Raw genomic sequence first — 14,895 nt, forward strand, 5'->3', positions numbered from 1 at the left:
TCCATGGGCCCGAGGCCCGAGTGGTGTCGATAGGCCCGGAGGCCTGTGTCGATCGAAATATGAGAAAAAACAGTTTTGTAAAGTTCTAGGGTATCAACCGGAGAGCAATCCCGTCGAGATACTTGGATTTCCTGTGAAGAAAGTAGAAAACTTCGGAGTCGAATTTGGCGTCGCAGAAGTACATCCGAACCCGATGGCGAAAAAAAACAATCTGACGATGGAGGAGCTGTCCATGCGCACTGTAGTCCAGGAGGCAGGAAGATGGTGGATTAACACCGCGGCGCTTCACTACCTGAGGCTCCTGGCTCCCTTGATGACCCGCCCCATTGTTTACTCGTTTACATGCTGAAAAGAAAATCAAAGGATGTCAAAGGACGCCAAGGCATAACCCTCGAACATTTTGCTAAAAAAAAAAATGGGCCCCCCCGTCCTGTACCTGCTTTCTCGCCGCACTCTACGTGTTCTTTGCTGGGCTGCAAGCCGTTCACCGGCCGGGTTTTCCTATGCTGATTTTGATTGGGAAAGCTGCCCAGGCTGTCAGGAGACTGCTTGCCTGACGATTTTTCTCTCTCGGCAGTATCTACATCGGCAGCTCCCGCTCTGGCTCCTTCTCCTCGATCATCGGCTGGCTGCACCTAGACATGGCACCTCCGAAAAACGCGGCTAGAGGTGCACGGATTGCTCGTCTTGCGGGGCTGCGAGCTTCCTTGGTGCCTACGGAAGGTGCCGATTCCGGAGGGAAAGAGACGCTACACAAAGCCGGTAAGACCGCAATTGGCAACGTAGCGGCTCAAAAAGCAATGACCTTGCTGGAGGAGGGGGGGCTTCGGGCTGCTGTAACAGATACAATTGCTATTACTGCATCTATTGTTAGCTCTAATACTGCTGGAAGAGAAAAATACATTTTAAAAGACTCTTCTTTGATAGTTTATGACGAGGTAGAGAAAGTTGCTATGCCTCCACATAAAAACCGCCCTGTTTTACAAAGCAACTTGTCAGACTCCAATGAAATACAATCTACTCAAGAATTATTGGTAGGGAGTCACTCTAGCAATGTCCAAAATAATTGTGAAACTGGCTGTATTAATCTGCAAGTATCTATCCACCCTAGCGAAGTATTTAGCCCGGAGCTTAACCAAGCAAGTATAGCGGCTAGAGATAACCTATCTAAGAACAGTAATCTATCTACTGGTGCTGAATGTATTGAGCCTAGAAATTTGTCTAGTGACAAATGCATTTCAGATACTATCTTAGCTCTGCCTATATCACCGCAAATAGCCAGTACTAAAGCTAGTGTGGATACTTGTCAAATAACTACTCTAGCAGCAGACCATAATCCATCTGATGATCAACAATCTACATCGAATAGAACCTGTAGTACACCTAGCCAAAAGAAAAAGGGCAAAATTGTTACACTAATAAATAAGCATAAGAAATCTGGTGTATTGCAAGAAAAGACTGCTCGCACAAACAGTACCTCATCTCGTAGCTTAGACTCTAGCCCACTAAGGACATGGGTTCATGCTAAAGGAGATGTTTGTGCTATAATTTCACGCTTGTCTGCTTGCTCAATTGGATCTCAAGCTATCACAAATATTTCTGGTGAAAACAGTAATATAGATAGCAATGGCCAATCTCCTTTGGCCCAAGTGGCCCAAGACAGAAATCCTCAAATATCGACAATGCCAAATGCACAAATAACAAATAGTACTGGCGGCAGCCCGACTATAGGGCTTGAACCTTCTTTAACATTAATCTTACAATCTCTACAAGAACAACGCTCTGAGGCGCAGGCACATTTTGCTCAGATAAGGTTGGACTATTCAAACATTAAAATATCATTGGACGAGGTTAATAACACAATAGCTAATGTTTCTGACGTGAAGGAATTACAAAGCAGGGTTGTGGAGGTTGAAGAGACAGTCGCCACTGTAGTTCAAACTACTCGGCTGCACGAACTGCAGATCCATGGCTGCCTCGCTAAAATGGAGGATCAGGAAAACAGGCAAAGACGTAACAATCTGAGACGGTTTGGAATACCTGAGGGAAAGGAAGGGTCTGATCCGCGTGGCTTCGTTGTTCAACTTCTTCAGAAGGCCTTTCCTGATCTCTCAGATTGGGATTGGGACTGTCAAATACAGAGAGCTCATCGATTTCCCTTCTCTATGCAAAGAACTAATGCTCAATATCCCCGTCCAATCTTGATCTGTTTTGGAAACTTTTTGTTGAGACAAGCGCTATCTCTTAAAGCACGCCCTAATGCCCTGATCAAAGCGGATACTTTTTCACTTTTTTTCAGGTCTGATTTGAGCCAAGCAACTATGGAGAGGAGGTGGAAATTGCGCCAACTAATTGACCCATTCAAAGCTATCGATGCCCAGGTGTTTCTACAAGAACCGGCTAAGCTAAAAGTTTAGATGTTAAAGATGGACAATCTTTTTTTTTCTTGTCAGATACTGAAGCTAAGAAAGTGTTGGTTAAGTGGCAAGCCTCACATCGTACTAAGGGCAAATAGGAGTATTTAAAGGGGGTGGTAAATAATTGTTTTCAGATTTATGATGCTGGATTACGAGACTTTATTGAAAATAGGTCAATATTCTGGGGTCTTTTGGGGGGCTGGGTCACGGGTAGGTGAAGCGATAGTTGCCATACCAACGGCAGCTAGTTAGGGGGGGATGATTCCTTCTAAGGAAATTAGAAAGTATGGCTTTAAAGAAGATAGGGCATTGTGGCTAAGAGTGGGGTGGGGGTTAAAAATGTGGGGTAAAAAAATCTAAAAGAAGGGTATTTTTTTTTATGGTTTTGATTTGGTTATGGAGGTGTAATAGCAGTAAAAATAGCGGATCTACATTGAACTTATTCTTAAAAAAAATGTTTAACATTGTTTTTTCTAAGCAGATATGGCATTAATTAGATGTTTAGCCTGGAATGTTGCAGGCTTGAATGCAAGATCTAAAAGGCAATTAGTTTATGAAGAACTTAAGAGCTATAAGCCTCAGGTCGTATTATTAACAGAAACACATTTAGCCTATAAGGATCGCCGACTTCTTGAATATTTTGGCTTAGAAGTAATCGTATGTACTTCTCAAGGCATATCAATTAGAGGAATAGCTATCTGCATCTCAAAGGCACTCTCTTGCCAAGTCCATAAAGTTCTAGAAGACCAAAGAGGGAGATGGGCTATTGCACAAATAGAAATTAACGGTGCCTCTTACGTTTTTTGCGTTGTTTATGGCCCCAACACAGACGATCCCACAATCTTTGATAATTTGGCTCTGGAGCTGACTGCCTAGCAAGGGTAATTGATAGTGATGGGGGATTTTAATTGTGTTATTTCTTATGGACTAGATTTTACTAGCCATCCTCTTGCTGCAAGAATGGTGAAGGTGAGAGCTTCTATTTTAGATTTAGCCAGACTATATTCTTTAAAAGATGCGTGGCGCGTCTTATATCCAAATAAATCTGGCTATACATACTACTCGGCTCCACATCGCCAATATTCATGAATAGATATGGCCTGGATTTCAGAAAGCCTTTTACTACTTGCAGATATTGAACTATGCCCCAAAGTGTCCTCTGATCATAACCCTATAATTTTCTCTTTTTATGCAAAATGCTCTACTAAAGCTACTCGTCCTTTTTAGTTTCCTAAACAATTAGTGTCGAATGAAGAATATCGGATCTGCATTGGGAAACAAATATCTGATTTTTTTACAGATATTAGCTCTGCTTCACCCGTGGTTGTGTGGGATGCAATGAAAGACTATATTAGAGGTGCTACCCAACAGTTTATATATAAGCAAAATAAATTAATGAACAGCCAAATTAAGTATGCCTTCCAAAAACGTACTAGGGCTGAAATAGAACATGCTGATGCAGTATTGCAACGAAGAGTAGAGCAAGATCATCTCTATAGACTCCTTCTGGAGCAGAAGGCTGTTGTTAATAGCTTTCTAATGGAAAAAGTTGCAGCGTGTTATACTAAACACAAGACATTACAGTATGAATACGGGGACAGGATCGGGAAAATGTTGGCTTTTCAAATTAGGGACAATCAGCAAAAAAACAAGATTAAGGTTTTAAAGGGAGAGGGGGTTCTTTTTATGGACCCTGCCCAAATAGTTGATCAATTTTCTTTTTTTTACCAAAAATTGTACTCTCCAGACCTAGGCCAGGCGGCGGCGGATCCACTTGCTATCTCGAATTATCTACATCAGAGTAACCTTCCTCAGCTGACGGATGAAGATGCAATCACTTTAGAACAAGATATTATGGAAGAGGAGGTATCTAATGCTATAGAAGGGCTCACATCAGGAAAAGCCGCAGGGGAAGATGCCCTCCCAGCAGAATTCTATAAATGCTTCAAAAACCTCTTAGTTCCCTCACTTTGTAAACTGATATCTTAAATCGCTAGCTTAGGCCAGGTACCATCCTCCTGGAATCTGGCTAATAGTTTTTTTAAAAAAAAAAAAAGGATAAAGACCCTAAAGAACCTGCCTCGTACCGTCCAATTTCCTTAATTAATACAGATGTTAAGGTGTTTGCCAAAATACTGGCCACCCGATTAGTTCCTTTGATGACTAAGTTAGTTTCTCTTCAGCAACACGGCTTTATCTTTGGGAGGGATACAACAGCCCATGTTAATACAACAATAGCCGCTTTTGATGCTGCAGAGAAACTGAAAATTGATTTTGGTATGATTTTACTGGACGCAGAAAAAGCATTTGATCGGGTGGCCTGGGACTATCTATGGGCAACACTTTCTAAATATGGGGTTAAAGAAAAGTTTCTGAAAATGATAACAGCTATGTATAAAGATCCGAAAGCAAAACTGCTCTATTGTAATATGAATACTAACTATTTCCCTATAAGGCGCGGTACGAGGCAGGGGTGTCCTCTTTCACCCCTATTATTTGCTCTGTATATCGAGCCATTTATCAGAATCCTGTTGGCTAATAAAAGAATCTCCCCGCTGAATATTGAACATCGCCCCCTTAAACTAATGGCCTATGCCGATGACATAGCTATGACTACTACTAATCCTAAGGAGGCTTTAGAACAAATCACTCGAGGCAGAAAAGTTTGGTCAGGTCAGTGGTTATAAACTTAAATGCAGTAAAACTCAAGTTCTGCTTAATTATCAATCGCAAGATCTGATTTAAGGAGTCTGTGAGAAGGCTACTTATCTAGGAGTTCAAATTTCTGCAAATATAAAATTAAGACATCTATTGAATTATGTCTCTTTACTAAATAAAGTAGAAAAACAATAAAAAATATGGCACAAACTACCTCTGAGCATCTTGGGCAGATGCAATATCATTAAAATGAATATTCTTCCTAAATTTCTGTATCTATTTAGATCAATCCCATTACGTATCCTGAATGCTTTTTTTAAAAAAACTAGATGGAATCTTTAGTAGCTTTATCTGGGGGTACCGGAAGGCAAGAAGGTCAATAGCATTAATGAAACTCCCTTATAATCAGGGAGGACAAGATTTACCTGATATGAAACTTTATTATCTTTCCGCTTTTGTGGATCGTCTACGAAGCCTCTTGCATCCTGAATTGGTCCAACATTGGCACTGGCTGATATTCTTGGTGCTGATAGCAAGCTATTTCTTTATCGCATTCACGACCCTAATTACTTTAAGCGTGTTAAGTTTAAGATAATACGAGATCACGTATATATCTGGAAGAATCTCGAATCTAGACTTTCTCTTTCTGTAATTCATAGCAGACTTCCTTTATGGGGCAATCCAATGTTTGCTGGTATTTACCATGATAAGATCGCTCTTCAGTGGGCTAAATATGGGATACAATCATTGGGCCAATTATTAGACTGCAATGGCCTAAAGTCGTTTGAGAATCTTTCTTTAAGATTCCTAAAACCTTTTTTATTTAAGTATCTACAAATTAAAGACCATCTGGTTAGGAATCTGGGAATAAGATTAAGGAGGCTAGTATGTGGGAACTTATATATGGCCAGAACTTAAAGGCTACTATTAGTAGAGCATATCGGATCCTCTGTGAGAATAGAGGGGATGGAGGTGAAAAACTAGCTCTTAAATGGAGCGAGAAACTGGGAGAGATTATAACAGGAGATAGGCTAACGCAAGCTTTTGACTATATCTCTCGCTCAGTCCATTCTACTAATCTTCACATCCAGCAATTTCGGACTTTATGCTGTCTTTATTATACACCGGAAAAGATTGCTCAATAGACTTCAACTGGAGATTTAAACTCTATATCCCAGCAAAGATCGCGTCAGAACTGCCCTAAATGCGGTCAATACGCAGCGAATATTATTCATATGTTTGTGTTATGCCCCATGTTGAAAGAGTTCTGGGATAAAACCCTATTGATAATGTCAGAAAAATTAAGTATCGATATAAGATTGTCAACAACTGAACGGATGCTAGGATATAAGGAAGCATGTGCACAAAAGCATTCTTCCTTACTGTCTATAATGATTGTTACTGCACGCTTAGTAATTGCTAGGGCATGGATCTCGACTAAATCTCCTACAGAGATGGAATGGTGGTTTCTTCTTAAAGAAAATGGGGAAAGGGAGAAAGCTTTGGATAAGAATAGGGGAGCTCGGGCCCTCCTAAAATATAGAGCTATATGGGGGGTTTTAGATTAGTAAGACGCTGAGGCATTCTTTGTGTTTATTGAATTTAGTAATAATGATTTCACTCTTAAATTGATTTATCTGCTTATTTTTCTTTTTCTTTTCTACTTTTTTCCCTTGCTGTTTCTACATCATGCTACAAGTAATTTAGTGTGATGTGTAATGTATGATCATAATACCCTTTTTTTTTTTTTTTTTTTTATTGTCAAAAAGAAAAAGAAGAAGAAAGTTGAAAACTTCGGAGTCGAAGTTGGCGTCGCAGAAGTACATCCGAACCCGATGGCGGAAAAAAACAATCTGACGATGGAGGAGCTGTCCATGCGCACTGTAGTCCAGGGGAGGAGTCACCTATCTCGTGAGACTCTTCCAAGACAACAACGTGCAACATCCGGACCCAACACTAGGCGGCGATCTAATGCAATAATGTGACTGCAGCAGCTCATATGCCTCAAACATAAGGGATCATAGATTAAATACAACTGAATCTTTATAGAACATATAAATCTGGAAATAAGACCATGGGGTATTCCACAAGAAAAAAAGGGAGATATACTTGTGTTTATGAGCTGTGTATCCATATGTGTTCTGTAGACAACTGGCTCTCCAGGTACAGGCACTCCAGAAGCATTTACTAAAACATTACTGTGAAGAGATACAATCAAAGAAGCTACAGTAGTTAATATAGTTTAACAAATTAGCAGTAATCATATCCAAATACCTCCTCCACACAAGGCTACTTCCACAATGAAAGAGAACAGCCAGTGCCATTTCAGAAGCAGAAAACAAAATCTAAAATGGAAATCACATTTTGTGGAATTGTAGTCTTAATGTCAACATCACAGTGATTCATACTGACTCCATCCATGGAAGATGTCCAATGGTGGAAAAAAGCACCTTAAAATGCTGACTACTTTCTAGGGGCATTGTGGGCTTATTCTTATCAAAGGGAGGTGCTTTAGACATTTCCCGTGGTCAAATCCCACAAAGAAAACCTTTGACACTTTTTTTTTATGTCCCAACCACTAGATAGTGGAATAATGCACAGCCTGCAAATCTAGGCAATTAACTCTGCAAAACTCCGGACATTTGAAGAGAGATCCTCAAATAATCCTGCATGTAATTGTCCAGAGTTTGAAAACCCTTCTCATGTCACTTGACACACATCCAAGCTTTTAATTGTTTAGGAATTGGACATTTTATGCTCTATCTTAGTTAGATTTATTCTACTGCATGCCTCACTGCCATCAGAAATCACATTTAGAGGGCATTATCCTTAGCTTCACATTACAAGCTAACTTGTAGGCAGGATATCATCATGCCCAAGACGTGTCTTCTCATAAGTTAGAGGTAAAGTCCTCTCAAACCAGAGAATTCATACACATTCTAGTACAATCGGTCTATCCATGCTGCTAAAAATTGGACTCAGAAATGACATCCTCTTCAACTATTCAATGTAACACCCAAGTGATTTATCAACCTAGTGGCTTGTCAGTTGTGAATCAGGTCAAGCACAATGGCAATCATACTAAAAAATAAAATATTTTTAAAAAAAGGGAAAAAGCAGGGTCTGTATTCAGTTCATGCAAGGCACTCTGCACAATCATAATTACATTATTATTATGGATTTGGCAAAAATGATCCTACTCCATTAACATTGGGCATTACCTATAGCGCTGTCTCCTGCTGGTCTTCTACGAGGATTATTGGGGTACGAGGAGTAATACTGCGATGGTCCCTTCACTCCTGTAGGTGAAAGTGAGCTTGGACTGGTCATTCCAATTTCACTAGGCAGGAAACCAGGCTAAGAAACAAGATGGCACATTCAATTAATAGCCAATAAAAATTGAGATGCCGCAAAACATGCACATTGCTCCACATAAGTATGTTACCCTAAGATAAGATTTCCGAAAAGTCTATTCTATTAACAGATACAGCAAGCATTAACAGAACAAATAGGTCAAGTTTGCATTTTCAGTTAGATCTCACACCTATTGGTTTTGCCAAAGTTGCCAAGTACAGCTGAATTTGTATTTAATAAGTGGCCTGGCAGCGGGAGCAGTCAGTGCACTTGATCACATCAGTGGCCCGGCAACTAAACGTAATTGCTAAGGACAGTAATGGAATGTCCCTCTAATGGGACCTCTAAAAGGAATGACTGTTTGGCATCACCAAAAATCACAATGTGTCTTGCAGTCAAAAATACAAATAAAGGATTGCTTTTTTAAATTAATGAGAGAAAAAACTGAAAATGTAATGATTCAGAATACTTTTCAGATGTAAAATAGACCCCAAAGCATTCCTAAGGAACACCTTCCCAGAAGGCGAAATGACAGACCCAAGAGCTATAAATGAAAGTTGATCTACAGTTTGGGAAAGAAGGGTGGTGTGAATGTGGGCCAGCACTGAGCCCTCTGGATCTACTGAACCAAGATAGGGGCTAGTTGGAGAAAGATACACATGTGCTGGCGGTCAGTGACTGGCCCTAGTGCCCATCACGTTACTGTAGAACTGCCAGGTGGCAGCACCCTCATGGTGAGGGATTGTGGTGCATAAGGCCACACCGCCGTGGCGCACATCTCTATTTGCAGGCGGGTTTTACAACAACTCTGCAGATACAAGACAGAACTTGTGATCCGAGCTGAATCTACATAAGAGAAGCTGGTTCAGTGCTAGAAGGAAAACATTACTTACTTGTAACAATCGTTTTGGATCTTTCGAAGATTTGTGGTGTCCATTATTCCAGTATCCAGTGGTCGAGTCAAGAACAGTATCCATTTTGTATGTCGGCCATAGGTGGGCAGTGCCACCCCACACCCGAACCCATCATGTCAAACATAAGATAGCAATCTGAGTAATTGATCTGCTTCCTTGCTGTGGTGACCTGCAACTTATCGTACACAACATTGTTTACCTGCTGGTGTGGTTTTGCAGCTTGAAGAATTTTTGGGATTTACATGCTGTGCATTATTCCACTATCTAGTTGTTGGGTCTGGAATTCTCCTTAATTTTTTTGTCATACTATCTTTGTTTTTTGTTGCTGGTGGGCGTCGATGGACCTCCATTTGGTGTGCCCTTGTGACCTCACCACGCTTCCTCCGGAAACTTCCACCTTTGTTCCCCAACAGATGTTTATTTTATTTTTGATAAGTTGTTCCCTCCTTTCATCTTCTTGGCGGAGGAGGGTGGGTTACTTGTGAATCCTAAAAAATTTTCAAGCTACAAAACTACACAGAGAGGTAAGAAACGGAGTTTTGCTGCATAAATCTTTTCTGGATTCACATGCTGTATTGACTTTGTAGCGGTTTGTTACTTTCAATGTAATGCATTACGTCCAGTTTTGCGTCTAATGGGAGTAGTGTCCTTTCTGCAGGTCTTTTGATCTTGGAAAAAACTTGGTATCCGAATATATGTGGAATTGTGAGATAACTTTAGGCATGAACGGAGGGTCAGTTCTCAGGGCAACTCTGTCTTTGTGCACTTGAAAATATGGGTCTTGTAACTTGAGTGCCTGCAATTCACTCACCAAGCACAGAGAAGCTATAGCCACTAGAAAGGCAGTTTTTAGTGTGAGTATTTGTAATATTGCCTTGTATAAAAGGTTCGAAGGGTGTCTTCATCAACTGTGTGAGAACTAAATTCAACTTCTAAGTGTGGGTAGGTACCTTTCTTGGTGCAATCCTTTTGGCCCCCTCGAGGAACATCTTTATTACTGGTGCTGTGAAGTAACTTTTCCCAATATGGTCCCTTGTGTAAGCCACCATTGCTGCTAAATGTACTTTTTAAGATGCATATGTCACCTTGGAAATCGAGAAGATGTGTTAAATATTTTAGCACAGTTTTGTCTCTAGAATTTCTTCTTAGTAGTCCCTCTTTAAGACACCACAGAGAGTCCATGGCTTCCTTGTCTCTTGACAGCCATCGCATTCTCAGGCAGTTTTAGATGACCGAATTCTAAGTCTTCAGGAGCCATGCTGCCAGGTTCAAATACTGTTTCTGGGTATAGTACCCTTCCTTCTTCCATTGACAACAAATCTTGTCTGTTGGCTAGTCTGAATATTTCCCTGCGCTAATTCTATCAGTTCTGAGAAAATAAGACTCTTACCCATTGCGGGGCAAATAGTATTCGCGTCATCCTGCTGATTTTGCATTTGCTGTTCACCCTGTATTAGCAGCAGTATTGAGGACAGTGCATTCCCTAGGGATTGGTAGTATGGGTGTCAGGAGGCAAAGCTTTGGTTCAGTGTTGTAACGAACAAATCCATTTCTGGAGTTCCCCGTTCCCGAAAGATCCTCTAGAGTATGGGTTGTTTCAGTTCCCACTCGTGGGAACATGAGACTTGTTTGCTCAGTAGGTCCGCTTCAACATTGTTTTTTCCTGGCAGATGAACTGCTAAAATTTCCATTTGCCTTTGAATCATCCATTTCCATGGTTCTTGTGCTTATCTCGACAGGGGCAGGGTTTGAGTCCCTCCCTGTTTGTTGATGTAAAACATGGTGGTTGTATTGTCAGTTTGGATCAATATTGTCTTTCCCCAAAGCTCTTTCTGAAATGCTTTTAGGCTAGGAAAAGTTTTTAGTTCCAGGATGTTGATATGTTGTACTGCATTCTGTTCCTTCCAGACCCTTCACACCTTGAGTTTGTCCATGTGAGCTCCCCATCCCATATGGGAAGCATTTGTTGTAATTGTCACTGTTGGTTTGTTGTGCAAATGTTCCCCCTTGTGTTACATACAGCCTATTCCACCACGCTATCTCCTCTTCTACGTGACAACCACTAGATCTTTCCAAATCCCTGTTACTTGTGACCATTGATTTTGCAGCCATTACTTCATTTGTCTCATGTGAAATCTTGCATACGAGATCAAAAGGATGCAGGAAGCCATCATTGCCAACAACTTCCCCACAGTCCTCACTGGTATGCCTGGACCCCGTAGGTGTGCTGCAACTGCTGCTAGGCACTTTGTGAATACTCTTGGTGCCGATTTGATTCCAGAGGCCAGAACTGATAGTGATCTTTGTTTATCACAAACCTGAGGTATTTTTTGTATATTACATTCTTTGGGATGTGTAAGTAGGCGTCCCTTATGTATGTTGCCATGTCATCTTGAATTTACGTGTTCTGATAAATTTGTATATAAACCTTAAGTCAAGTATCAGCCTAAGTGATCCATCTACCTTTTGTTATGATTGCTGACTGCTATTCTTCGTACTATTTCTAATGTATCTTTTTCTAACAATTCCTCTAGCTCTTTGGGTAAACTGTATATTTCCTCATTCGAATGGACGTTTCTTCTTGGTTGGAGGAGTCTTGTTTAGTTCGATGCAAAATCCATACTAAATTATATTTAGAATCCATTTGTCTGATGTGATCTTACTCCACTCCTGAAGAAGTTTTTTATTCTGCCTCCCACTTGTGTTGTGTGTAGGAGTTCTTGGTACTTGATTTTTCCACTCACTGATGATGTTCCTGACAGTTTGGCGACTGTAGGCAAGTCACTCATCTGTGGGTGTTTATCCTTCCCTCTGTGGTTGACCTTTCCCAAGTGTTCATCCCTGAAAGTACTGCCCTCCTTGCTGGTATTGCTAACTCTGCTGGGATGGAGTAGCTTGACTGCTTCCTTGGTACGTTTGGTGAGATGTCGTGGATTGGAAGCTACCCCTGTCCCTGCGGGTCTTTGTGAAGGTACTGGGCCCTTTCTCATAATCACCCTGAACAGCAGCAACTTAGCTGTCTCATTGTCTTTCTTCAGCGAGAGTTTAGAGTCTAGTTTACTGCGCTCCTAAACAGCGGAACGCCATTGAATGGGGCATTATGAACGTTTGCTTGTACCTCCGGCTTCAATCCCAAAATTCGGAGCCAGAAATGGTGGCGTAGGTTGATGCCCATCATCATTTGTAGGCTGATGTGTCCACCATGTATAGTGCAAACTTTAGGCACGTGTTGGCGATGTTCTTGCCATCTTCCGCAAGGTGCACAGCTCTTTTCCTGTATTGTTCTGGAAGAGGTTTCATTAGTCATGCCATCTCCATCCAGTGCTGGAAGGCAAGGCAATTTCGGAGGACGTTTGAGTTGACTGTGAACCACTGGTTCCCAGAGCTTCTTTTGAATTTTTGACCCATAAGGTCCACTCTTTAACTCTGCTTGTCTTGAGGTGGGCCCGAAGTGGATGGGATGCTGGCCTTCTTTCTCGCAGTCAATAATAATGATAATAGTCTCATCTGGAACCATACCCTTTATGTCTTTATGCAGGCAGAATCTTTTGAGAAGAACTTCTTCCATTCCTCCACCCTTGGTGTGATGGCTTGGCCTGTGGCCGGTTCTTTAAAGGCTTCCCTTTCCTGATCAAAAACACTTGGAAGCATGGACAAAAACAAATTGTGTAGGCACACGAGTCTCCAGCAGGAAACAAGAATTGTGGTTTCTCTTCTTCCAACTGCATGCCATATTTGTCTGCTGCCCTTTTTATCACCTGGTTGTAGATGCCGTTGTCATCTGGAGGCGATGGCCTTGATGTATAGCTGTCTACCCCTTCCTTTGGTGAGTGTCTCCATGTCTTGCCATTGAGTCAGTGTATTCAGATCCCACTGAATCCTGATACAATCCTGCCATCTGTTCCTCCTCCTCCTGATAAAAGAGTTCCTCCTCCTCTTCATGAGGTTTGGTGTTAATGGATGCTCACTTTCCTCAAAGTTTCTCTCCTTGCCCCTTTAGTGTCTAGGCTTTTCTCGGGATTCAATTCTCCTTCAGACTTTCGTCGAAGTTCTTGAGTTTCTGGAGCAGAGTCGCTATTTCGGGCGCGAGACGTCTTCTTTTTCTCGCTCTCAGCTGCCCATTGTTCGAAGTCAAGTTTCCCGGTCGTCTCCCACTTTGACGTCTAAGAGTCTTTCAAAGACAAATCGGTCGAACTTAAATGCTCTGCTCACGACTTTTCATGTTTGAACGTTGAAACTATGTTTCCTAGTCCGTTCTTTAACGACTTGGACTTGTCCTGAGGTGTCCCTAATCAAGGGTTTCAAGGGACTCCTTGTCTCGGGTCGCGGCTGCGTTCGAGTGCTTCGCTGCGAGTCTTCCTTTGAGGCCCCTCGAGTCAGTTTTTCACAATTCAGGTATGTTTTCTGAGGACAACAGTTCTGTTACCCCAGCTCAGAGTGTCTTCTTGCCCACCTGGCCTTCTCTAGGTCGACCTCCACGGATTCCCCTTCTGCTCCTTTGTTCTCCTAGTCACTCGAGAGACCTAGGTTTCGTAAGGAAGAGTTAGTCTGCTGCCCCTGCATGGTGTGGTAGGCTTGACTCAGCCTCTCTCTTACTGTGTGTCTTTGGTGTGAACGCTGAGCTGGCGTTGCAGTTCCCGATTTGATGATCTATGGGCAGACAGCGGTTGCAGACAGAGTATTTGTCCATCTGCAAGAACTTGTGGCAGCAATTCTTGAAGAACTTGAATAGTGTTTTCTCCATTAGGGTGAACAGGTAGCACCCCATATAGGCATTCTCCAAACCCGAAGAGGAAATTAGTCTCCTTCCCTCAAAATCTCCTCCAGTACCCTCCTAAGGTGGTGTTCTCTCACTTCGGTGGATTTTCAGCAATCTTCTCCAGAACGTCTGTCAAATTCATCTTCCAAGTGTTGGGAGAGCCTTCAGCAAGAATCCAGACCCAATGGCAGAAAAACAGAATCCGAAGATCGTGACCAAAGGTGGGAGCCCCCGGAGGAAGCACGGCGACATCACAAGGGGACACCAAATGGAGATCTGCCGACACCCACCAACAAAAAACAGAAAGGACTATAAAATTAGGGAGAGTTCCGGAGTCAACCAATAAATGGCAGAATAACGCAGAGAATGTAAAGCTAGAAAATATTCACACTGCAAAACGTTATTCTAGGGTATTGCCATTTTTCTTACCCGTCCTCCTCCACTAGAGAGGTGAGTGGAAGCATTGCAAGTGCAGACAGAAAAGCTTCAAGTTTTAAAGCTATTGTTGCAGGTAAGTAACTTTTTTTTCAAAGTGCAAATCTTTTCTGGAATCACGTGTTGTGCAGAAATTAAGTGGCAACGCTAACGTTTTGAAGTATGATGGGGTGAAGTGTATTAGTGGCTGCAAAAAGGTGTTTAAGAACATTCTGGCCCACATGTGCCTCCTGATTTGCATTGATACACACAAGTGTTTTTTAAAAGTACAGATTGATGGCCATATGCCATCCATGCATGGCATTGATGGAAACGTTACTAGAAAACGTGCATGCCTCCTTTTTCCTTGTAAAGCATG

General features: G+C 41.8%; 1 protein-coding gene across 5 annotated transcripts in view; it reads right to left on the reverse strand.

Annotated features, from left to right (window-relative positions):
- Nucleotides 1-14,895, reverse strand: part of TCF3 (transcription factor 3) — a 662,804-nt gene that overhangs the window by 442,141 nt on the left and 205,768 nt on the right. For all 5 annotated transcript variants that reach the window (XM_085639184.1, XM_085639188.1, XM_085639183.1 and 2 more), the window contains exon 7: nt 8,297-8,432. In XM_085639184.1, the coding sequence (XP_085495310.1) occupies nt 8,297-8,432 (136 nt within the window). The remainder of the gene's footprint in view (nt 1-8,296; nt 8,433-14,895) is intronic.

The sequence above is a fragment of the Triturus cristatus genome, chromosome 12, assembly GCF_964204655.1.
Source record: "Triturus cristatus chromosome 12, aTriCri1.1, whole genome shotgun sequence".
Classification (NCBI taxonomy): domain Eukaryota; kingdom Metazoa; phylum Chordata; class Amphibia; order Caudata; family Salamandridae; genus Triturus; species Triturus cristatus.